Source organism: Macaca nemestrina, chromosome 6 (genome assembly GCF_043159975.1).
Source record: "Macaca nemestrina isolate mMacNem1 chromosome 6, mMacNem.hap1, whole genome shotgun sequence".
NCBI lineage: Eukaryota > Metazoa > Chordata > Mammalia > Primates > Cercopithecidae > Macaca > Macaca nemestrina.
In genome coordinates, this window is record NC_092130.1 from 86,938,478 (window position 1) to 86,964,947 (window position 26,470).

At 36.2% G+C, this 26,470-nt stretch overlaps 1 protein-coding gene across 21 annotated transcripts in view; it reads left to right on the top strand.

Moving 5' to 3' along the window:
- The window catches only part of LOC105491963 (KIAA0825 ortholog), a 473,971-nt gene that overhangs the window by 208,775 nt on the left and 238,726 nt on the right, over nucleotides 1-26,470 (top strand). For all 21 annotated transcript variants that reach the window (XR_011624178.1, XM_071097811.1, XM_011758773.3 and 18 more), the window contains 5 exons: nucleotides 5,792-6,016; nucleotides 14,428-14,836; nucleotides 19,217-19,376; nucleotides 22,397-22,555; nucleotides 24,337-24,431. Coding sequence is in view for 20 of the 21 variants with exons in the window: in XM_071097811.1 (XP_070953912.1) it covers nucleotides 5,792-6,016; nucleotides 14,428-14,836; nucleotides 19,217-19,376; nucleotides 22,397-22,555; nucleotides 24,337-24,431 (1,048 nt within the window). In the remaining variant the exon portion in view is untranslated. The remainder of the gene's footprint in view (nucleotides 1-5,791; nucleotides 6,017-14,427; nucleotides 14,837-19,216; nucleotides 19,377-22,396; nucleotides 22,556-24,336; nucleotides 24,432-26,470) is intronic.

The window sequence follows — 26,470 nt, forward strand, 5'->3', positions numbered from 1 at the left end:
GCAAGCCCACTAGACACATAATAAAATATTTGGAACTGGCTTTATCAGCTAACTATTGACTGAAAACACTGATTTCCTAAATAACATCCCTAAAAATGAAGGACTCTCAGTGTACTATTTTTCACTTATTTCATAATATCATTTCCTTGGCCACTAATACATTCATACCATGAATCTAGTTCATTTGAGAATAACTTATTTGCTATATAGCTACTTTCAGGAACAATTGAACATGTTATATGATATTTGCTATGCTAAGTAACCAAATTATCTTAGCCATTCATAATTATTTTGTGCAATTGTGCTTTAAAAAGAAATTAACAAATTACAAGAAAAATTCACACCAGAAATTGATTTTTAAAATAGTTTTAAGGTATTTTCATAGTGTACATTCTTCTCTTCTTCTATACATTAATGCAGTGCTCTATGGTGAAAAATGTTTTACATTGAATTCCTGTTTGTGCCTCTTTTCTTCCTCTAGTTCTTTCCCAGCACAAGATTCACTCTGGGCCGGGCGTGGTGGCTCACGCCTGTAATCCCAACACTTTGGGAGGCCGAGACGGGCAGATCACCTGAGGTCAGGAGTTCAAGACCAGTCTGGCCAACATGGTGAAACCCCATCTCTACTAAAAATACACACACACAGACACACAGACACACACACACACACACACACACACAAATTAGCTGGGTGGCCAGGCACAGTGGCTCACACCTGTAATCCCAGCACTTTGGGAGGCCGAGGTGGGCGGATCACGAGGTCAGGGGATTGAGGCCATCCTGGCTAACAAGGTGAAACCCCGTCTCTACTAAAAATACAAAAAATTAGCCAGGCATGGTGGCGGGTGCTTGTAGTCCCAGCTACTCGGGAGGCTGAGGCAGGAGAATGGCATGAACCTGGGAGGTGGAGCTTGCAGTGAGCCGAGATTGCACCACTGCACTCCAGCCTGGGCAACAGAGCGAGACTCCATCTCAAAAAAAAAAAAAAAATGGGTGTGGTGGTGGGTGCCTGTAATCCCAGCTACTTGGGAGGCTGAGGCAGGAGAATTGCTTGAACCTAGGAGGCAGAAGTTGCAGTGAGCCAAGATTGCACTGTTGCACTCCAGCCTGAGTAACAAGAGAGAGACTCTGTCTCAAAAATAAATAAAATAAAATAAAATTTTAAAAAAGATTCACTCTGATTAAACAAAAACTCTGTGTTGGACATCCAACCCAGTCCTGCCTTTTCCCCGCTGGAATTTATACTCCAAAATTATCTCTCCCTTTCTTCTTACTATCAAAAGCTCTTGGTGTCCTGTTCCCATCTAGTACCAAAGGAAAACCTTTAAACCAGTCAAACTAGAAGTTGGCAAACCATTGCCTTTGGACCAAATCCAACCCACCATTTTAATAAAGTTTTATTGGAAATTGCCATGTTTATGTTAAAACTAGAAGTTGGTAAACCATTGCCTTTGGAGCAAATCCAACCCACCATTTTAATAAAGTTTTACTGGAAATTGCCATGTTTATTTACTTATGTATTATTTGTGGATACTTTTGTGCTTCCACAGTAAAGATGACTAGTTGCAACAAAGATCATCTGTCTTACAGCTTAAAATATTTATTATGTGGCTACTTACAGAAAAAGTCTTCTGACCCCTGCTCTAATTAAATCATATTATGATATCAATGACAAATGTTTGTGTGTGTCCTTTTAGAGGCAATTGCATTTTTATAGCAAATGCATTGAGATATAATTTATATACCATAAATTTCACCCTTTTAAAGTGTAAACATATCACAGTTCAGTGGTTTTTAGTAGATTTACAGAACTGTGCAGCCATCAGCACCATTTAATTTTAGACCATTTTAATCACCTCAAAAAGAAACCCTGTACCCATTAACAGTTCCTCCCCAGTTCCTGACAACCACTAATCTACTTTCTGTCTCTATAGTTTGCCTTTTCTGGATGTTCTGTATAAATGGAATCATACAGTATGTGCATTTTGTGTCTGGTTTCTTTCACTTAGTATAATATTTTCAAGGTTAATCCATGTTGTAGCATGCATCAGAACTCCATTTCTTTTTATTGTTGAATAATAATCCATTATATGAAAATATACATTTTGCTTATTGATTCATCAGTTGATGGGAATTTGTGTTGTTTCCACTTTTTGGCTGTTATTAATAATGCTGGTATGAACATAGTGTACAAGTTTTTGTGTGAATGTTCAAAAAATCTTTTGGATATATACCTAGGAGTAGAATTGTTGTAAACTGCCAGAGAATTGAAAGCATGTCCCAACACACACATAGTTTGCAACTCTTCCTTAGTCTTTACACCCTGTTTGCACAGAGCATCCAGGTTAGTCAGAGGTGAGAGATTAGGGCTTTCTCAGGGCTTTCTTGGGTATGTGCACAGTCCTGTACATGTCTGTGTCTTTCTTGATCCCCAGGAGTGTGACAGAGATATTCAAAATTTCTCCCCACTATATACATGTACATTTCATTTCTCAGTTTTTCTTTTCCTTTTTTTATTAGCTTCTTGTTTGCCACAACCAGTATTACTACCTCAGGCAGCCACAGAGTTAAACCATTGCTGCTGACTGTTTTGATGAAATATCCTGGGAATAGGACATTTTCAGTCACTGAGTTAGTTTGAATAAGGATATGCATTGTGGACAGCGCTCTTCCAGGGAGATTCCGGACAAGACAAATAGTGACAATCTGGGAGACTGGGACGTTGTGGATAGGTCAAAACACATTCTGCCTCTTCCAGTGGCTGCTAGGCTTTTATAACTACCATGGCTTCAAGGCTGCTCGTTTTCAAGGCCATAGTAGTTCAAGTAGAACTTGCTGAGAAATGGGAGCTGGGAATAGAGCAGGTTAAAATGCCACAAAGCTCATTGTTTTTACCAAGATTCAGCTGATTTTCTTGAATAAATACTCTTTGGATTGTTGCAAGCCTGTGGTTAATTTCCAGAGTTCTCAAAAGTTGATTTTCACAATTTTCGCCAGTGTTCTGATAGCTTTAATGGAGGTGCAGACTTTCCCAGGTCTTCACACTATCATTCTGGAAGTGCTTCTCCACACTTGTCTATTTTTAAAGCACGCCTGAGGAGGCCAATGCCGTCATTAAAATTAATGGCTTTCTAATTCTAAAATTTTAAGAAATTTGGATCTAAAGCCAGAGATACTGGGGAATTCACATATTACTAAATAGACTGCGGACAATTCTAGATATATGTAAAATTTTCTCTAATTCTAGGGCATTGCAGAGTAATTACAGAAGATGGAGGACTGGTCTCAGATAAGAATAGGGCAGGTTAAAGCGCCCCAGCAGTTTTGTAGAGGACTGTTTAAATACAGCGGTAGGCCAGGCGCAGTGGCTCACACCTGTAATCCCAGCACTTTGGGAGGCCCAGGTGTGGGGATCACAAGGTCAGGTGATTGAGACCATCTGGCCAACAAGGTGAAACCCCATCTCTACCAAAAATACAAAAATTAGCCAGGTGTGGCGGCGCATGCCTGTAATCCCAGCTACTCAGGAGGCTGAGGCAGGAAAATCACCTGAACCCGGGAGGCAGAGGTTGCAGTGAGCCAAGATTTGCCACTGAACTCCAGCCTGTTGACAGAGCTAGACTCTATCTCAAATAAATAAATAAATAAATAAATAAATAAATAAATAAATAAATTACCGCAGTAAAAGTAGAAAAGGGAGTCAGAAGCTTGGCTGCTGACTTAGATGCTACATTTATTAGGAGTGGCTGGGTACTTAGAGATTGTGGATTGCTCCAAGCCATCCCGTCTAGTTCTGTGTATACCACTGCTTGAACTGGCTAACTAGAGAATACATCCTTGCCTTGCTACTTACTGTCTGGTCTATCACTTCCTATCTGGTTTATCAGTGTCCTTATTTTCAAAAAGTGAGAAAATCAGACCGGAGCTTGTCTAAATTTTTACATTTCTAAATTTAGATGTTCCACCTGAAGTTATGAAGCATCAAAGAAACTAATTTTCTAAAGCAGGAAAGTATGCTAATGTATTTGCAGAAGATTTTCAATGATGTTTTGTTACTTTTGACTCCCCAGTTACTTATAATTTATCTGGAGACATTTCCAATGACTTCTGGTTGGTAAATATATTAATAGAATAATTATTTAAACCAAACCTTTTTACTTAGAAACATATTCAGATGTAATTTCCATTGCTTTTATAAAACCACATTAGGTTATTCTTTATTGCATATAACATCTTTCTTAACAGTAGCCTGAAAAACTCTCACTAAATTACCTTTGTTCTGATTCTTCTAAATTATAGAAATTTTAACATAAAAGTAATGAAGTTTCTTTTTGGAAATCTTGCCACATCTGTTATTACCAAAATATAAAAGATTATACTGATAAAAATTGGTAAGCAATTGGTAGCTTAGTGAACATACAAAAACTGGTTTAAATCATTCTTAGGATTGCTGCTCATGGCCTCAAGCACATTCTCAATTTAGGACCCTCATTCAGCCCTTTCTAAGGCCTCCTGATTACTGTGTTGTAAAAGGAAGTAGAGTCACAGTTCTTTTCAACTTTGTGTGTGCTCAGCTGTGATGTATTTGTTATTTTCTTCTTAGGAGTCTTAAATAGAGTCATGGAAGGTGAAAACTGACAAAGACCATAAATATCATCTTGTCTAGCCCTTGTCGCCCTCTCCCCTCACCATTTTATAAAGGAGGACACCAAGGCCCCTCCTAAAGTGTCTATATTTTTAATGGTGATTTGAAACACTTGAAAATTAATTAGATAATGAAGCAGGTATTCTTTAAGTTATATGATTCTAACCTGAATTTTATGTTTCTTTGTTTTCATTTGTTAATTTAACATAAAAAGTGGAAATAAACTACAATAATAAAAATCATTAATAAAAATTATTGTCATTTTAAATAATCCTTTCCCTTTTTTCTCTCATTTATGCTGATAATGAAGAATTAGTATTTTGGGTTTTTAGCAGCTGGGTTTTAGGGCTATTACTCTATTCTTCCTATGCTATGTGCCTTGGCAATCTAGGGACTTCTCTAACATTTTGCTGATAAGAAAACTCTTGGTAAGATTCTAACACTGAATTGATTGACCATTTGTAAAGAAAGAAGGAAGAAAGGAAAGAAGAAAAAAGGAAGAAAAATATATACCTGAAATTCCATCCATCATTGATAATCACCATTAGCATTATAGAGTACATCTTTTAATTATTTTATGTATGTGTGGAGATATATATTTTTAATAAAAATAGGATATCATACTCTTTTCTAACCTACTTTATTTTTACTACACAATATTTGGCTTTATTGTATAGACAGAAATACCAGAGCTAATTAAACAAATCACCTATTATTGGATATTTTGATTGATTTTAATTTTTTCTATATCCTTTGCATATTTATAATAAATTTCTTAGGAAAAGTCCTACAGAAAGGAATATGTGAGTCAACTGATAAGTAAAATGTTGAAGCTTTGACATTATTGTCAGCCAAGTTGTCATCAGGGAAGGTCATACAATTTATGTTCTCACCAGAAGAGTCCAAGAGTACCAGTAAATATTATGTACTGTTATCTTAATTGCCATTCCTTTTATTACAAACAAGAAGAATATTTTTTAAAAAATGTTTTATGGAGTGGTTATCAATCATATGATTTCTTGGTTAAAAGCAGCTCTCCTTTCCTATAGCTTTAAACTAGATTATTATGAAACTGAATTCTAGTTGAGCAAGGCACAAATGATTTGCTAGGTTCTGCTAACCATAATATGCCTTCTGATTTTAAAGTCTCAACGTGTGTGGAGTATGAGCTAGAGGTCATTCGATGCTTGAGACTGGCACTGACCGATGCCGTCAAGGACACTGTACAGCAGATAGTATCTGTGATGAGCTCTAGGAGAAACTGTGAGACAAACCTAAACAAGCACATTGTTCCTGATTGTTTGCTTGAGAGCATGCCAAAAGAATGGAATTATAGTCCAAAAGAAACTAAAAGGAAAGAATCAAGCAAAAGTAAGTATATTTGTTTCTCTTTAAGAAAATACACCTGAAGAAGCAATTTTCTAGGATATGCAATCAAGTAAAATCCTAAAAGTTGTAAGAATTATGTACTATATTAATCTTCTTTCTATTAAGCATATTTGGGACCCTTATTTTTATTTTTACTATGAGTCACATGATCAAGGAAACTAGAATGGAAAATTATTCAAATGGTTATCTTCTTTATTTAATTACCAGTTCAGGATTTTCTGTGATGTTTTGTGTTCAGGCTAATACTCACAGATTAGTCACATGATTTTGACTAATTTTCTTAAAATTTGTTGAGTAACTTAAAATCCATACTCTAGAGAAGATTGCTCTGATATTCCATTTAGTTATTTTTTCCTTTAAGTTTTTTCTCTGCAAACACTAATTATTACCTTCTTTTCTCCTGTTAAAACACCTACATATGTAGCTTTTAGGTCAAAAATAGCACCCAGTTTGGTAAGTACATGTATTTTTCTGACAGGGTATTTTTCCCCCAGTGCTTCTGGTTCTAAATTGAGTGCATTGTTCCTATTCAGAACAGCGCATCCACCAAGTGTACTTAAGAACCATCAGTTACCTACATTATTCATTTATTTTATTAGTCAAGTCCTGTCTTCTTAAATAGTTTCTCCCTATCTAGATCTTTCCACTTTTGCAGAATTTCACAAGATTTCTTCGTATGTATATTACGTACCTGTATTCGTGAATCTTCTTTTGATTATTTAAAATAAAACTTTTTTCTTTCATATTCATCCTTTAAGAAGAATATTTTCACTAACTCTAAGGAAACTTTCTCCAGTTTTTCTAGAGAAACTAGAAAACTAGGAAACTAGGGAAAGTTTCCTTAGAGTTAGTGAAAATATTTTTTCTCTAAGGAAACTTTCAACAATAAAATACTCCAGCTGAACTCACTAAAGTCAATTGAAGGGACTAGCCTTTCTTTCATTCTTCTCCATGGAGATCCTAAATAATGTGACCTTATATTACAAACTCAAATCAATTATCTATCTGTGACCTTTCATAGTAATGCTTTAATTCTGTCCAAGCCCTATTAAACTCCCTTTGAATCTAGTAAAGCCATTTAATTGAAATTGGAAAATGTCACCTTTTCATTACTTAAGTTCTTTCTTTTCTAAGAGTTGTTGCCATCTCTCCTTTGTTCTAGCTTTTGGATATTTCATACATTTTGACCAATTCAGTAGGCATGATTTATAGTTAACATATCATGCCATATGAGTAGCACTATTTTGCTTGTGGTTTTCGAGTTGTTCTATTCATGAACAATTTTGCTTTTTCTAAGCACTTTGGAATTCCTCCATAGCATTGCAAAGAGCCTCTTATTCCAAAAAATGCTTACTTATAGATACCAGTTGTTAAAGTTTTCCTTACTAAATAACATTTTTCATAAAATGCTCATTCCGAGTAAAAGTACAACACAAAGACAACCATGAAGGAAAGTCAGATCCCATGTATATATAAAAGAAAGTGACTTTACAAACCATTTTTTGCATTCTAACAGGATGTGACAATAGGAGAATGCCATTGTTCTTCTTTACTGCCCTCTGAAATGCTACAGGGACTTTTAGATTTGTACTTCTTAAATTTTATTTTCACTACAGAATATAAGATAGAGAATGTGTACATGCTGGACGTTTAGTTATTTATTGATTTCATTATTCATTCAGTAGAAATTTACTAAGTGAGAGACTACTATATACCAGGCACTGTGTTTCAGATCAGAGATAAACCTAAGTGCAGTATCTCCTCTTGGTGCCAGAAGACTAGTATAACTGTTTCAAAATGGGTACAAATAAGAGATGTACAGTTTTTTTGGTGTATGAGAAGAGAGAAAGAAATTAAACTTCACTAAAATATCACTTGGGATTGTCACTGGAGACCTTTCTTGGTCTGTGGGTGAGCCAGTGTGTGTTGAGGACAAACACTGCATGTTCTCACTTATAGGTGGGAATTGAACAATGAGATCACTTGGACTCGGGAGGGGGAACATCACACACCGGGGCCTATTATGGGGAGGGGGGAGGGGGGAGGGATGGCATTGGGAGTTATACCTGATGTAAATGATGAGTTGATGGGTGCTGACGAGTTGATGGGTGCAGCACACCAACATGGCACAAGTATACATATGTAACAAACCTGCACGTTGTATGCATGTACCCTAGAACTTAAAGTATAATAATAATAATAATAAAAATATGTGAGGAAGCTTGAGGGAAGAGCAGGGTTGCCATGCTCTTGGGGAGAGGCCATGGGCAGGGTGACCTTATTCCTCCTTTAGCTTTCAGCACACGGTAATGAATTAGAGTTGTCCTTTGTATTACGGACTCTGGTTGTAACAAAATTAATCCTCATAATACATACAAGTGACTTTAACATATTCCTATAAACCAGTAAGTGTTCAAGCCTGTAATCCCAGCACTTTGGGAGGCCGAGGCGGGTGGATCACGAGGTCAGGAGATCGAGACCATCCTGGCTAACATGGTGAAACCCCGTCTCTACTAAAAATACAAAAAACTAGCCGGGCGTGGTGGCGGGCGCCTGTAGTCCCAGCTACTCGGAGGCTGAGGCAGGAGAATGGCGTGAACCTGGGAGGCGGAGCTTGCAGTGAGCCGAGATCGCACCACTGCACTCCAGCCTGGGTGACACAGCGAGACTCCGTCTCAAAAAAAAAAAAAAAAAAAAAACCAGTAAGTGAACTGCAGTTTAAAACTAGTGCTGGAAATGCAATCAAGAGCAAACAATGACAAAGTGAAAAAGCTCCCACTCGTTTCTATTCTTAATATGAGCTCTTCACAGCCATATTACAAAACAATGATGATTTGATCACATTTGGCCAAAAAAATAAAAAAAAAAATTGTGGGGAAATGATTTGAAATGTGGCTTCCCATATATTTTGTTAGATGTGAATCCCTCCTAAGCCAGTATTGAGCCTTGAGATATTAGCTAGTTTGGAGTCATCTTGATAAACAAAAGATTTCTACACCAAGTATCCAAAACATGAAGATAAACTTCTGTAATTTTTTCCAACCATGTTTTAATTTAGTGATATATAATCACGGTTCTTACAAAATTTGTCTAAGTAATTATAAATGTTTAAAGGTCTTTAAAAAAATCTAACTTACTAAAAGACAAATAGTCATTATCTTAGGGAATATTTGTCCTTCTTGACACAGTAAAAATGACAGAACATGGAAAACACTATGGTGACAAACTAAAATGCATTCTTTATTTCTTTATCAGCAAATACTGTGACATTAAAAAACACTGAGGATTTAAAGAAATAAATATTACAATAAAGATTACAGTGTAGATTTACTGGAGAGTTGGATGGAAGTTAGGATGGTTCTGACACAGCTCTGCTTTTAGATATTTGTTTCATTATGTTTCAAAGAACAAATACACAAATAACTAGTTGTTTTGTTTTGTTTCTTTGACAAAAATTAAATGAAAGATATACCTGAGAAGACATTTTCTTAACAGTAAATTGCTTTTTTAATGAAAATAATCCCTTATGGCAAAACTTTTGGAGTAATTGTCTTAATGGAAACAATGAATTCTAGAGAGAGGAAACAGAAGTAGCAAGCAGCATTTAGGAAAATGTGTCCATGCCATTGGTCACATGCAGAAACAGCATAATGAGAAAGAAATTGATGGCAGAAATATACAAAGTGCTATAAGAAGTCATTAGTATAGTGTATAAAAACCAGGCGTATTTGTTTCATAAGAACCAATGTTATCTACAAAAATATCATCTCTTTTTGCTTAAGAATTTAGAAATAGGATTTTCTAACATGATATAAAATATTGCAAATGAAGAGTTTCAGTGACTCTTGAATGCTTTTCTCATCACTGGCCATCAGAGAAATGCAAATCAAAACCACAATGAGATACCATCTCCCACCAGTTAGAATGGCAATCATTAAAAAGTCAGGAAACAACAGGTGCTGGAGAGGATGTGGAGAGATAGGAACACTTTTACACTGTTGATGGGATTGTAAACTAGTTCAACCATTGTGGAAAACAGTATGGTGATTCCTCAAGGATCTAGAACTAGAAATACCATATGACCCAGCCATAGCATTACTGTATAGCAGCATTACATGCTGCTATAAAGACACATGCACACATATGTTTGTTGCAGCACTATTCACAATAGCAAAGACTTGGAATCAACCTAAATGTCCATCAGTGACAGACTGGATTAAGAAAATGTGGCACATATACACCATGGAATACTACACAGCTGTAAAAAAGATGCATTCGTGTCCTTTGTAGGGACATGGCTGCAGCTGGCAACCATCATTCTCAGCAAACTTTCGCAAGAACAGAAAACCAAACACCACATGTTCTCACTCATAGGTGGGAATTGAACAATGAGATCACTTGGACATGGGAAGGGGAACATCACACACGGGGGCCTATTATAGGGAGCGGTGGCGGGGGAGGAATGGCATTGGGAGTTATACCTGATGTAAATGACGAGTTGATGGGTGCTGACGAGTTGATGGGTGCAGCACACCAACATGGCACATGTATACATATGTAACAAACCTGCACATTGTGCATATGTACCCTAGAACTTAAAGTATAAATATATATATATATATATATATATATATAAAAATTTCCATTTGTTTGCAAAAACAACAAATTGACATCACAGATGATGGATACTTATTAGTCAAATTTCAACAATAGCCTTCACCTATTTGGTAGTTAACACTGAAAAATAAATGCCATGATTTTGTGGGCACAGCTAAGGATATACTGGTTTCATGTTGATCTATATGTGTTCGTGTAGTGGCTTTTTCACCTATGACAGCCGTGAAAACCTGATCTTGAAACAAACTGAATTTAGAACTTGACCTCTGTATTGTGAAGTGTTAAGCCCAGATTTAAAAAATAATAAAAAAGTTCATTATCCTCATTCAACAAATTGTTACTGATCTTTTTTACCATTAATAAATACAATTTTAAAAATTAATTTTGACATTATTTTCTTTACCTCATTTATTGTATATTTCCTTTTTGCATGTTTTATCAACCACAAATATATTATTACGGTAGTACCTTACAGAAAAGAAGAAATGACAAATACATCAATAAACATATATTGCATTCATCCTAAGACATAGATTTTCTTCATAATTTATCAGCTCTAAAATTGGATGACACAATATATTACATATATACGGCTTAGGTAGAATTAAACTTATTTAAATAAAGACAGAAAGACAAGTATGTAGCAGTCTTAAAAGATCCTTCCCTGTATGTTGTTGACATCATCATAGACTCAGAGCCCTAGAGATTGGTAGAATGGATTTATTAATTTGTCATTAGCCTAAAGGTTCTGATTGAAATTTGCCTCAAGCGTTAATGAAATAGCTGGGGATTTGGGTACCCGTAGTCCTCAGAGTTTATAAAATATCAGTGGAGTGTAGGTGTGAAGAAGAAAATTGGTAATCTTTACATAATATCTACTTAGTTTGTCAAATATTTGCTCAGTATCTGTAGTCAAACCCTCTTTAAGACAGAGGGAATACAAGATACAATCTTTCAAGTCAAAGACCTGACAGCAGAATAGGGACTACGAGACACAAACACATAAAGAACAATGAGACATTTCAAATAATTTAAGAACACTAAGGAAGAGTTGCTTTATCTATATTTTAAGCCTCACCTAAACACATTAATTTGAATAAAAAGAAAACATTTATTGAGCAACTATTTTGATCAGGTGCTGAGCTAGGTGCTTTCACATTAATGATCTTATTTAATGCAAGAGCCTTAGGAGATTATTCAAATATCTGTTGGACCTAGTTTTTACAAACTTATAAAGACTGCTCCAATTAATTTTTAAAATGATTCTTAAGTTGTCATGGATTGCAGAGGAGTCACTAGATTAGACATATTTTCCAAGAGCTTTGTACTTTTTTGGAACAGAGTGACTTTTTAAATGTTACACATATCTTCAGAAAATGTTCACATTGTTCTGTTATTTTTGTTCAGCAAACACAGTAAAGAATGTTTTACCAAAGAACTCAGAGCTACTTTCTTTTGGCTTCTCATTCAGTTTTAATGTTCAAATTCCATTATGTACATAGTGGATTAAAACACTGTCTGGCTTTGTGGGATAATCAAGGAGCTAAGAGCTTTGTTTCCCGTGCTCTGGAGTTTATAGGCTAGCTGTAAAGACAACTCATGAATATATAAATAACATAATATAAATAAAATAGATGATAATACAAAAATAACATAGCCAATTATGGACCTAATTACCAAAATGGTCATATATAGAATATATTCAAATAAATTCACAAGAGGGGAGAGGACTTTGAACTAAGAGTTGAAGATTATTTGTGAACCCTGAAGACAGAGGGCATTCCATTGAGAGTAATGACGTACTCAGAAGCCTAAAAGCAAAGAGGATAAAGCATGTTAAAGGTCTTAAAGAGAAGGATCATAGAAACAGGCTGAGGCTAGACTGTGGAGTGTTTTCACAGCAAGGCCCAAGAGACTGATCTTATAACAGTGGTAAGTAGCTAAAATTATCACAGGGAAATTGGATAATACAGTTCATAGGGATGAATTCAGTTTTACAGTGCAGGAGAAGGGCTGGACATAGCCTGGAGAAGGGAGATGAGTTAGGAGAACACTTCCATAGTCAAGGTACCATGTGTGAAGAAGGGCTTGAGGTAGGTCAGTAACCTCAGCTGGCCCCAGCAATGAGAAACTGGATGGCAGAGATAAAAGGGCAGAACTATGTATCAATGCTGATCACTGATTAGGTATGAAGGATCAACAGGAATACTTAACAGGAAGGAAGAACGGGAGGGAGGAGGTGAGGAAGGAGAGTAGTGAGGAAGAAGGGAGGGAGGGAGAGAGGAAGGAATGAAGGAAGAAAGGAGGAAAGGGTGGGTGGGAGGGAGAAGGGCCAAGCTAGTTTGGAAGACAATGAATTTGGTTTTAGTTATATTGAGTTGACAGTGATGAGGACACAGAAGTGAAATGCTTAACAGAAAGCTGGAGTTACAGGACTACAGTTCTGGAGAAAGGCCAAGACTTAAGATTCTGGAATCATATAGAAGAGTGGTTCTCAACCAGACAGTTTTGTTCCCAGGGGCCATTTGGCAATGCCTGAGGACATTTTTGGTTGTCACCACTGAGGGGGATGCTACTGACATCTAGTGGGTGGAGGCCAGAGATGCAGCTGAACACACTACAGAACATAGAACAGCTCTTCACAACAAAGGATCATCCAGTCCAAAATGGCAATAGTGCTGAAGTTGAGAAACCCTGATATAGAGAAGAAGAATTAATACATTTTTCTTGGAAAATATGTCTAGTGACTCCTCCGCAATTCATGACAACCTAAGAATCATTTAAAAATTAATTGGAACAGTCTTTATAAGTGTGTAAAAACTAGGTCCAACACATATTTGAATAATCTCCTAAGGCTGTTGCATTAAATAAGATCATAAATGTGAAATTGCACCAAACAAGGGAGAACATGTAGAATCATCAGCCAAAAGGCTAAGGACATCTCAGCAAAAATCTACATCTAAGAGGTGTTAGTAGAAAGTGGAAATAGCATAGGACACAAAGAAGCAAAGAGGAGAGATAGAGGTAAGCAGGAAACAATTTACTGACTCATTCATTCAACCAATATTTATTGACAACTATTATATATGAGGTACTAAGTGCTAGGGATATGGGAATGCCTTCTAAGAGCTTATAGTTCAGAAGAGGGTGACATACAGTGTGCAGGAAAAGGACGTAATTATTAGATGATGGGGAATGCTATAATAAAGGCAACAAAATGGGGATCCCTGAAAGAGAGGGTCTTGGGGCTGTGATGGAAGGGTGTAAAATGGACTGAGAGGATGACGAGATGAGATAAGATAAGATGGTGAGGCAAGGCTGTCTGAGGAGGTAACATTTGGGTTGAGAACTGAAAGGAGAGAAACCAGTCCTGAGGAGAGCTGGAATGATTCTGTCATGGATTCCAAGTGAGAAGAGCTTAAGGGGGAGTCAGAAGTATCAAAGCCTACAAAGTTGCCCAGCTGGGAACCTTTGTATTTGTTAATTAGGAGGCCACATGGGTCCTGGAAAGCTGCAGTCTTGAAAGAATACAAATTATGAGTCTAAATTTTCTAATCTTCATTTATGAGAGAAAAAAAAAACCCGGATTTGTGATTTGGGGGAACTTTAGGTAGTACTGCCAGAGACCCCGGTTAGAGTTCTGTTGGAATATGTCAAGCACTTGATCTTCTTGCCAATTTTCTCCACAAAAATTAGACATCTTTATACAACAGAAAACCATGCAATGATTGAACGCAAATGCTAATATTAATCATACCTTTTCTTTTCTTCCCCAGGCTTCACAAGGCTTGCTGCTCAGGCAGTATCTATTGTAATCAGCAAGTTACCTACAGTGATTGCATGTTTGCCTCCCCCAATTAAATACTTCTTTTTTCTGTCTGAGAGAAAAATGTCAAAAAACTTTGTTGAATTGAAGAAAGCTGGTCTGCTTGTCTGGAACTTGATTGTAATTATATGTCGGATATTTGAGGACGGAAACACTGTGGAACTTTTAACAGGTGCCTCCCTTGACAGATGGAGTAAAGAAAAACTGGGTTTAATTTGTATGTGTTTGGAGAGCATCATGGGAGACCAGACAAGTATCCCTAATCAAATGATCCAAAAGGTCATACAGAGCATTGAGCAGCAGAAGCCCAACTGGATTGAACGTCAATTGTTGAAAGCAAGGAAACTGAGCACTGAATGGTAAAGTGATGTTTTTCTCTTACTGGATTTCATCAAATGCTTTTACAATAACAAAATCACCAACAAACAACAATATATTGTCAGATGGGCAGCAATAGTATTTTGCTAAATTCATGGGAGCTTTGATGAATAAAAAAAAGATAAGTATCCCATTAAAAATTGGATTGTTGCACATTTCTTGTCTTCTTAAAATGTGAACCCCATTGACACACTGGAACATTATACTTGTTTAGTCACCGTCTTAAGGTTTCTGATTAAAAGGGTGGTAGTTAAACCCAGGAGAATTTAGTTTCACCCCTTTTCAGTGTGTAAACAGGTATCTATTGGATAGCCTGGAGCATTTTGCAAATGGATTGGGCATGGAGATTAAATTAAGAAGGAATTAATGGATATAAAAGGCTTTTTATTGCTTTCTGTGTACCTGATTGTCAAAAAGGTACACATTTTTCATCTGGTAATGTAAGAATCCCAGAGGGCAACTAGGGCATATCACACTCCAGCTATAAACACACCCAGCTGTTTCTGTATGAAAATGTCAGCCTTCTCATGGGTTTGTCACTAAGAGCTAAGTGATTTGTGATACTGCAAAGATGTTTAAGGGTCCCTGATGAATTTAAATATGTACATAGAGTCCTCCTGTCTTTAAATTAGTCTTCAGGTATAGAATTGCATGGTATTGATAAAGGAATTCCAGCTCATATGGTCTATAGATCACTGTCAGCCCATTTTAAAAACACCCACACACGCTGTCCCTCATTCTTTAAAAAAAATTCATGTTGCTAGCAGATACTAATATAACTTTCTGCCCAAAATGACGAAAAGTCACTTGATATATGGTTACTCTTACTAGTACATGGTAATGATAAAGAGATCAGGCTTTGGAATCAGATGGGCAAGTACAAATCCCTTGTAAATGGGTCATCTTGTGCAAGTTATTGAATCTCTCAAAGCCTCAGTTTCAATGATGATACTACACTGACAGAATTGTTTTGAAAAACTAAATAACATTCATGGAGTTCTTAGCATCAAGCTTGGAACTGATAGGCATTTACTATGTATAAACTCTATTAAAATACATTGCCTTCACTGGTTAGTATTAAGGTAATTAATAATGTTTACTTGTCTATGTTAATCTATAAGACTTTATGTTAATCCAAATGGGGAAAAGTAGGTAATCATGATTTTCCTGGTCTCATCACACTGACCTCTAGAAATGTACTTCTGGAGTGTCCCATGGGTAGGAATTACAATAGCATTCAGGCAAATGCTTAGTAACATTGACAGTGACCGTCTTAATCTTTCTGTTTGCATTCAATACTAATTTACAGGCTTTAATCCAATGACTAAAACATTAAGGCCTGATGTCATTATCCATGGCAGTGGTTATAAAGGGGAGAGGAAAAACACAAGTAAAAAGTATATCTGATTATAGTGACAAAGTTAAATTTATGATACTGCTGATTTAGTAGCCCCTATATCAAATAAGATCCATTTAAAGCAATGTCTAGGTAATACATGTAGGGGTACATACAAGAATCTATAAGCTAAATTTTTTCCTTAAAAGCTGATTTCAATTTAAGTTTTATAAACAGCCCCAACACATCTGGTATCTCCTATAGTGGGAGTTGCCTAGCTAATATTTTGCTGATTAACAATGAGCCAAAAGATTATTTACCTCTCATACAAGATGCATAAAAAAATGAACAATTGCCGACTTAAAAAACGCAGTACAGCCCTCAAAGTTTCTGAGTAATTATGTAATTAGCACAATACATCTTTCTCAATTTCTCAAATGATATCAATATACAAAGTGCAGTTTTAAAGTTATGTATTGCATTTATTTGAAAAAGAGTTAAATTTGACTTAACTCACTTTAGACAACAATCTCTTACAGAGTTTGGGCAGTATAAGAGTGTTTCTTGGCTGGGCACGGTGGCTCACACCTGTAATCCCAGCACTTTGGGAGGCTAAGGCAGGCAGATCACCTGAGGTCAGGAGTTCGAGACCAGCCTGACCAATATGATGAAACCCCATCTCTACAAAAAATACACACACACAAAAAAGTAGCTGGGTGTGGTGGTGGGCACCTGTAATCCCAGCTACTCGGGAGGCTGAGACAGGAAAATTGCTTGAACCCGGGAGGCGGAGGTTGCAGTGAGCTGATTTTGCGCCTTTGCACTCCAGCCTGGGCAACAAAAGTGAAACTCTGTCGCAAAAAAAAAAAAAAAAAAAAAAAAAAAAAAAGAGTGTTCTTCTTGACTTTGATTTCAAATTGATTATGTTATACAAGTGCACTTCCACCTCTAAGTATTTCTCACTAATTGGTGGTCATTTTACTCATAGATATACACTGTGAGGAAAAATGTATTTCAAAACATGATGTCTGTATTAGGTAGAGGGTTGCCTTGGTTCTACCGTAATTTTAAAAAATATATGAGTATGTAAGCATTTAAACTAAAATGGTTCTTCTGTTAAGATCAATTAAATCTTAATTACTTATGAAGATTATCTGAAACTACATGATACCATTTAGCTAGATTCCTTTGACTTGCATCCAGATTTAACTTTGATTTTATGGAAATGGTGAAAGTAACTGCAGTGGAAAAGGTGGCAGCTGTAAGTGTCGCCTGTCTTGCATACTGCCTGAAAGCATTACTATTCATTAAAATAACCTTCACTTTGTAGTAACACTCAAGCTGTAAACAGTCAACTTAGATTCTGGAGAACACACCGCACAAAAAGTAAAGAAATGTCTGTCTTTGCAAAGTAATTTGTCGAGTTGAAGATTATTGTTTTTCATCATGGTGACCCTGACTTGGCTGGCTGGGTGCATATACAGATTAAGATTAATGCAGTTATTCCTTGGCTAAGGTCTGCCTCTTTCAGGGCACATTCTCCCTAATGACATGATTGATAGGCAGTCCCAAATCCGGAGAGGAACTCATTAATCATAGCATTGACTGAATCCAATCATTTGCTTCACCTGCACAGTGATGGACAGGAAAGGATACAATTCAGGAGCTGACACTGAGATACTCCTTTGTCAGAGGGCCTCAACTTTTTCAATGTCAGCCTCTACAAAACCTGACAAGAAATTTTTTTTTGCAACCTGTATGCAGTTTCAAAAACATACCTGCAAACTTATTTTCTTGTAAAAAGGTCTTTAAAAAAAAAATTTACTCTAGCTAATGAATATCTCTAAGTCAAAGTAGGATTTTCTTTATTTTTTAGCAAGGCTATATGATCTTAAAGTTCCTCCCGTTTTTGAGAAGGATGTTTTGAAGCTACATGTGGAAGCAATATCAAACTTAATGTCCAGCAGCTGGGTGTCATTTGGTTCCGTCTTCAGGTCAGCTGCACTGACTCTTAGCAGAACTAATTTTATAATCATGGCAAAATCTCAGTAATGAACTGCAGTATACAGCTTATTACGCCACAGTAAATTTTATTTAGTCTTGGAAACAGTGGAAAACCATGAGTTTTAAGAATACTTACATTGCAAAGTGTAGCATGATCCCAATAACAACAAGAAAATTCTTGTGGAATATATGTGTACATTGAATATCAAAATTTTTTGCACTGGTATAGTTTGAAATGTTTAAATTCTTTTTGTCATCCATTATTACTGTGTAAATAATGTTCAAAATCAACAATATGTATATAGATCCTTCTAAAAGAAATGTTTTAGAACTATATCTTGCACATTCCTGGTGTGGTGATAGTAGACTCTTTTTCTGGAAGAATAATCAGGATAGTGACTTTTGCTAAGTATCTGTTACAGAAAGAAACAGGAGTGGGGCACATATTTTTAAAAGGCAACAAGTGTCAAAGGCCAATGTAAAATACCCACTGGTAAGCACACTGCCACGAAGCACCCAGCCTATATTTAGCATAATAGGCTCCCCCTTTTGACACTTTAATTAGTCTTCAATGTGTTTTACAACAGGTGTAAAGAGGACTCTACAAAAGACAAAATACCAAAGCTATTTCAGGCATCAAAGATACTTTTTATCCACAAAGAGAAAATACAAATTATTTCTTACATGTTCTTAAAAAGAAATGTTTTGTTTTCATCTCATGACTATAGCAATCTCAACAATTGCAGTAATGGGAAAATGTTTTATAGATAGGAGTATAAATGCAGTAAAGACATGTTTTAGAAGAAACGATTCAATTTTTGAAAATGCTTTCAGGTGCTTAATTCTAAGGTGCTGTTTATGTGAGCAGCAGCGGTTTGGGAAGGCTTACCTATTTCAGGGAAGTCTTTATGGATGCTTTGAATCTGAGATTTACATCAACTCTCCACACTCCATCTCCATGATTACTCTCCATCTTTACAATTCTTCACTACTGATATGTATATGCTTTCTTTGTATTTAGTGCATTTATGACAATAGAGAAAAGCACGTCCTTACAAGAAGGAGATATTGCTCTTGAACTGACTGAGCAGAAAATAAACACAATGGTCCTGGATCTCTGCCACAAACCAGGTGGCAGCGAGTACCTGAGGCAAATTTATCACATCATGCAGCTCAATGAGGTAGGGAAACGGCCTTTTTACCGAGCAATTAGGTGTGTACTGGCCTGAGGCAGCGTCTGCTGGCAGCTAAGGGTTAGTCAAGGAGGTGATAATACTTCTTAAAGTCAATACCAAACTCAATATTGCATTATTAATAGAATCTATTCAGCCCCGGCTGTTCTGCATTTGTACAGAAAAAGCTTCACTGAAACAATGTAGATTTTATTTATATGGTTTAAACAATAACACGGCTCATAAACTCAGTTCAGTTCTGAATTGTAGACACTAGAGGTGTAGTTTGGGAATTGTGTGTTTGTGACTGTTAGACTGATGTTAAAATCTGGTATTTGTACAATGAATTTTCAGAAGAGGTACTTAGCTCTTTTCCTGCAGATATCATGCTTGTGTTGGTGAAGTTGGAGATTTCTTATTTAATCAAAAAACTTAAGAAGAATATTGAACTATATTCGGAAGCAACCAGATGAACCGAGGAAAATTCATTAATACACAGACGCTGGTTGAACCAATGTTATGCCTTTCTATCCCCTTGCCCTCTGACTTTGCATGTTTTTGGCTGTTTTAGTGAAAATGTAAATAGCACGTTATCTCAGCTATTGAAACAAAGTTCTCTAACTTAATCAGGTTTTGAATTTGATCATATGTGTCTGAATTAGATTGTGGCATCTAATTGTGTTTATATTTGCAAATACATGAATATAATTTTTGGAATAGTAAAAATTGTATAATGTGAATATATAGTGTTTTAGTTTTATCTATATAACATAGGCCTTTATAACCATACATTTTCAAGGAATAAATTAAATTCGACAATAGCATGTTACAACTTGATTATATAAATGTTTTGCCCACCATTAGCTATCTGAAAGTTACTTCAAGTATACCTTGTTTCCTGGATTTCACAGAACTAATCAAACAGTCAATAAACAGGTGATATAACAATGGCCTCAGAAGGATGTAAGAAATTTGTAGCTATGAGATATGACCCTGTCCTTAAGGCACCAGAGCTCAGTTTGTAATTGTTACAAAGTAACACAGCCTATTCACTCTTGTCAGTGATCCCTCATAGCTTGCTTAGGGTTTCTATCTGGGAAACTCAGGAACCCCTCACCTTGGCAAACTGAAAGACCTCTATTGCAAAGTGATGCTCCTCATTGGGTATGTCCACCTGGCCATTCTGATTGGCCAAAGTAATTGTGGTGACTACTGAGGAACAGATGTTGCAGTGTGGTTACCCCCATATCCTTAGTTAAACAGTGTTACAATAGCTCTGAGGATGGTAAAGCTGGTCTGAATTGCCAAACTGATAGAATTGTCCTATTTTTAAAAGGTACATAATATTAAAAAGCTCAACAATCACCAATAAGCGAGATCATCCAAAATTGAATTGGCTATTTATTGGCCATCAGTTATCTGGTTATACTCTGGAAAGTCAAAGGCTGTACTTCCCTCATAGAGCTCCTATAACTCTGAGATAGTGGTTCTGAACAGGATACCATGAGATTACACTGGGGTACCACCACATTTTGCTCAGTGTTATGATTTCTCTTGTTACAACTGAGTATATTTACTGTTATAGTATCTGGTGGTTTACTGGGCTGAATGAAGCACGGCACTGCAAGGTAAGAGGCATAATGCTAGGTGAGGCTAGAAGCAAAGAGAGACCGTTGCCTTGTAACTATTACAAAAACACAGGCAATAAGCCTTTAAGGTTGGTTGGTTTGTTTGTTTTGAGATGTAGTCTCACCCTGTCACCCAGACTGGAGTGCAATGGCGCAATCTTGGCTCACTATAACCTCTGCCTCCCGTGTTCAAGTGATTCCCCTGCCTCAGCCTCCTGAGTAGCTGGGATTACAGGCGGGCAGCACCACACTCAGCTAATTTTTGTATTTTTATTAGAGATGGGGTTTCACCATGTTGGCCAGGCTGGTCTGGAACTCCCAACCTCAGGTGATCTGCCCGCCTCGGTCTCCCAAAGTGCTGGGATTACAGGTGTGAATCACTGCGTCCAGCCAGGAATGCTCATTAACAGGCAAGTTCTGATTCAATAGGGTCCAAGAGTCTGCTTTTCTAACAAGCTCCCAGGCGAGGCTTAACTCAGCTGATCCAGTGCCCCAGACTTTGAGTAGCACAGGTTTTCTAAATGATATCTGAATACCTTTTTGGCTCTAACATTCTGAACTTCATCCTAACCCTAACCTCAAAGAAAAAAAATTACCTTGTGATACGTGAAACATCACAAGAACATTTATATTTTAAAAAATCTATTAGATGACTTATTTATTAATAGTAAGCATTTATTAGTTGATGGGGACTTTTGGTCATTTTAATTTGTCATCTTCCAGAAAAAGTTCCATAAAATACATTAGGATTGTTCACCTTATTTATTTATTGGTGGAAAATGAGGGATAATGTTGTAGATTGGCTTTTTTTGCCCAGGCCTGCACTGGCAGTTGGGGGCTTATGATGACATATTTTGAGTTTCTCTCAAACCTTGATATTTTTCACTCCATGGGATGGAAATAGAGTTTAGGAGCTTGCATTATAATTAATTCCGTGTTGAATGAGACTGCTTGCAGTAAAATATCAGAGTACTCAATGCTCTGCTGAGCCTGGAGTAGTTAACAACTACACTTAATGAATGGATGAGCAACCTTGTACTGTGAATAATTATGCAGCTGAGTTAAGTTTTGGTAACCAGACACGTTAATATGTGAACCGGTGGCAAGACAATGCCTGTTAAAAAGGTCTGATATATCAAACATATATTCATTCTGTAAGAGTTTGGTCAATGGTTTCCTAATCTATACTACACATTAGGTAAACCTGTTTTTGATGGGTTTATTGCAATGCTGATTGGTACTCCACTATGTATCTTCTGAAAATGTATTCTTCCCTGAGGCAAGTAATACACTGTAATCTAGCAAATGTGCTGAAAGGATAAATTTGGATATTGATCAGTTTATTTTTACAGAGAATGTCTGCTTCTCACCGTCACAACTTGTAATTTCTTTTCTTTGAAGGAATATTTAAAAGAACAGCTGTTTTCTATGAATAGTTCAGAGGAAAAGCCATTACCCATCCGACCTTTAAAGGCGACCTTGAGGAGTACAGAAGATCAGCCTTCTGCCTTTAACCCTTTCCATGTGTATAAGGCGTTTAGTGAAAACATGCTAGATCAGGTATGTGGAAATTAAATGGTAAATTTAATTTAAATGTGTGGTTTCTTTACTCAACTAAGAAAAAATTGCTTTGTGTTTGAATATTTACTCATAAGCTTTTTTTGCTAGGAAGCAAAAGGCCTTGTTCTTACTTACATGGTCTGTACAAATTGACTTTTAAAAGTTATTTAACCTTTTTTCTATTTGTCAAACTGATTCATCTGTTTGGTCTGTAAAACTTAACTTTTGGCTGATCAGTTTACCATGGGCAGAGGGAACATCTGTTAGGCTGTGTCTACAGAGGGCTGAAGAACCAGGCATTTTGTAACATTCCCTTCCTCCCTTGTCACCCCCATCCCCCAAAACACACACTCACAAAATACCTTGCAACCTTTATGAATGTATCAGGCAAATTAGAAAATAGTTAAAATTAATTATAAATAGAGCACTGAGCTCCTACTTTAAGTGGTATGGGGTAAATTTGCTTTTTATAACCATAGACACATTCCCAAATTTCAAACGAATTTGTTAATAATCTTAAAGCCAGGCTATTTGGAATAAAGTCAATATGGGAAACACCACACATTTTTAAATGTCAGATTATGCCATTATCTAAGCTGCATGTTTCAGTAGTTACACTGAAAAGAGCATCTTTCTGCCGAAGTATTTGAAATCGAAAGTTGCTTTTGCTTTGTTCATTCTTCTGGTGGCTTTTCCCAGAAACCTCTTGACAGGCAATTTGAACTAACAGGGCAGAAGAGAAGGATTGCTTGACCTAGAGCTCTGATGAAAATAAGAATTAAAACAATGACCTAATTCAGCATGCAGATAATATTTTTACCATGACTGTTACAGCTCTAGTCTACACTCATCAATACTGTAGTAGAGTAAGACCTTCAAATGCTGACAACCCAGCGCAGAACTCTGCTGCTCTATGACAGGATTGTAGTGCTCAATTAATCAGCAGGTGACAGGGGATAGCTCTTGTTGGATTTTAAACGTCAGTCTGGACTCCTGTTTTCAAAACTATTTCATCCTAAGGAGCATAAGCATTTATAATACTTTAAATATACTAAGTTTGAGTTTATTGGCTGCTTTTCTGTGTTGTAAATTAGATTGCTCCAAACCATAAATAATTATTATAGCCGTTAAATTTTCCCTGCTTCATTTAAATAAATGGCATATTTTATTGAGTTCTGAATTATGAGATTATTTTTCACAGTAACTTTTCTCCATAGTCTGTTGCGAAATTTCTATTAATGAGAAGAATCATTTATATAATTTACACTTACAGATCCTCATCATCTTCCCTTTAAAGCATTTTCTTAACCAAAAAGATAACATTAATATCATACTCTAATTAGGCCGTATCTTATAATTTGATTCTTAGCACTTCCAAGTTTGTTTTTTAATCAAACTTTTGGTTGCTGGAAAGAAAATCAAACAATAAATTGATACGATGTTTGAAAAAGTTCCCAATTATTTTTCTTTGCTTTTCAAACAGTCTCCTTCTCAGAGAAACTTGTTGGGGAAATGCCATTAACACTTGGAAGAATAACGACTCAAGAAATTGATTTATATTTTTATAAATAATGACTACATCCCCAAATGGATTTATACATTAATTGCTATCTTATTGGAATAAAAACCTTCTTCTGTGGACATGATTGATGTTATCTGTCTAAGTCCTTGTTCTGGACCCCCCTCCTTCTTAGTTAGTCTATCACAGCTGGAGCTTTAATTTACTGATCATATTAACACTGATTAATAACTAACAATAGTGTCTTCTCATTTATCAACAGTCAGCCACCACAAAATGGAAGTGGAACTGGGCAAAGTTGCTGCCAAATTATCGGGGACTGGATAAGATTACCTTCAGCGTGCTACTCAAAAACAGGTAATAAAATTCGGATGTTGGGGGGTCTACTTGAGGGACAAGGTTGTGTGTGTGTATGTGTGTGTGCATACACATACACAGATATTACTAGTGTATTTTTGGGAAAAGTGAAAACATTTTATCAGCAGTGGAATCTCTTTTATTTTCTTCCTTTCCAGCCTCCCGTCTTTTAAAAGTATGACTAATGATAGGAGTATACTCTCTAAATACCATTCTCTATAGTGAAAATTTGTAAAAGGCAGTAACATTAATTTCAGAGATGAAATTAGTGGATTTTAGTCTGAATTTTAAATATTTTTGACTGTGTATATTTAATAGTTCACTATTGTAAAGACCAAAAGTTATTGACTTGAAAGTCATTATAATATTACACCTTTGTTTACAACAACTTAATGAATGCATATAAAATGCCAAGCCAAATCAACTAGTCTAATCAGGAAAACATGTGAGTAAAACTGTCATGATTGAATTTTTCACTTTTCAGCCAGTTATGTTGGCACCGTCTTAATATAGCCACAGTAGCATATTATTTTATACAAAGATACACACACACACACACACACACACACACACACACACACACACACCAGTATAATCCAATGAAATGATAATGTGATTTCAGCCTAGGAAACAACATGTAATTTATTTTGCACAAAAGTATGAACATTTTGTTTTGGATCAATTAACATGGTTTTTAAAAAAATACTTAAAGTTTCAGTAAAAACTATAAGGTGTAAACTTTAAAAATTTGGATTTTTAATCAAGTATAATACATTTTCAAATAAGATATATTTTATGATATTCCTTTTATTGTTTGAGTCATCTGTGTGCTTATAGCTAAGTTTGAGACTTATCATCTATATGATCTTTGTGACATAGAATGTATTTCCATGTCTTTTTGCAAAAATATTGAGTATCTTTTTTTTGAAAGAAAATAATGACAATAACATAGTAGAATTGTCAAATCATTCTTGAGAAATCTGGATGAATATAAGAAAATATCCTAAGAGAGAGATTGCAGTATTTCCCAGAAGGAAGTTATAGAGGCAGCTTTACTGCCAATAAAAGCTATAGCTTAGATGTGAGGTTGCAATGGTATTTATAATATTTCACCGCTGAATTAAGCTCACCCACCCATCATAGACAAAGTTCAACAACACAGAAGCTTAATGATCAAGGCCAGAGCCTTTCCCCAGCAAGCTTACCACCTGGCTGGCAGCAGTCCAGATGTACCCAATTCTTTTTTTTTTTTTTTTTTTTTTGCTGAGACGGAGTCTCGCTCTGTTGCCCAGGCTGGAGTGCAGTGGCCGGATCTCAGCTCACTGCAAGCTCCGCCTCCCGAGTTTATGCCATTCCCCTGCCTCAGCCTCCCGAGTAGCTGGGAGTATAGGTGCCCGCCACCTCGCCTGGCTAGTTTTTTTTTTTTTTTGTATTTTTTAGTAGAGACAGATGTACCCTATTCTTACACAAGTCCCCAGAGGTTCACCTATACTGTCCCAGAGATATCTGGAGAGGTGAGAGGAGGGGGGTTGGTGGAGGAGAGACCAGATCCTCTGTTGAATCTATAGTGACATGATGTTTATACAATATTAAATGTCTGTCTGGAAACAAACTAGGAAAGATAAGTAATTATTTTTCTATTTGGAAAGTTTTGAGTTTATATAGATTAACTGTATTATATTTTACTAAATTTATTTTCAGTCATGAATTGCTGCTTCCAATCCACTAAATGGTCCTCTAGGGACAACACATCCTTCAAAACTTACTGCATTTGCTTTTTATAATATTCACCTCTAAGTGAATTTGTGTTTTACGCTGAATTGCATATTTTTGTTTTTGTCTAAGGACTTTGGATCACTAGCTATTAAAGTGTATTTTCTTGAGATCTGTGCAGGAGTGGGTGGGAGAAAAGAACTCGTACAAATTTAGCCAGAAATAACAGGTCAAAACAGTTCTGTTGGAAAAGGGTCATGATTTTTTAATAGAAACAGCTAGAATCTCATCTTAATAAGAACCTTAGATTTTTAAAGAATGGTATG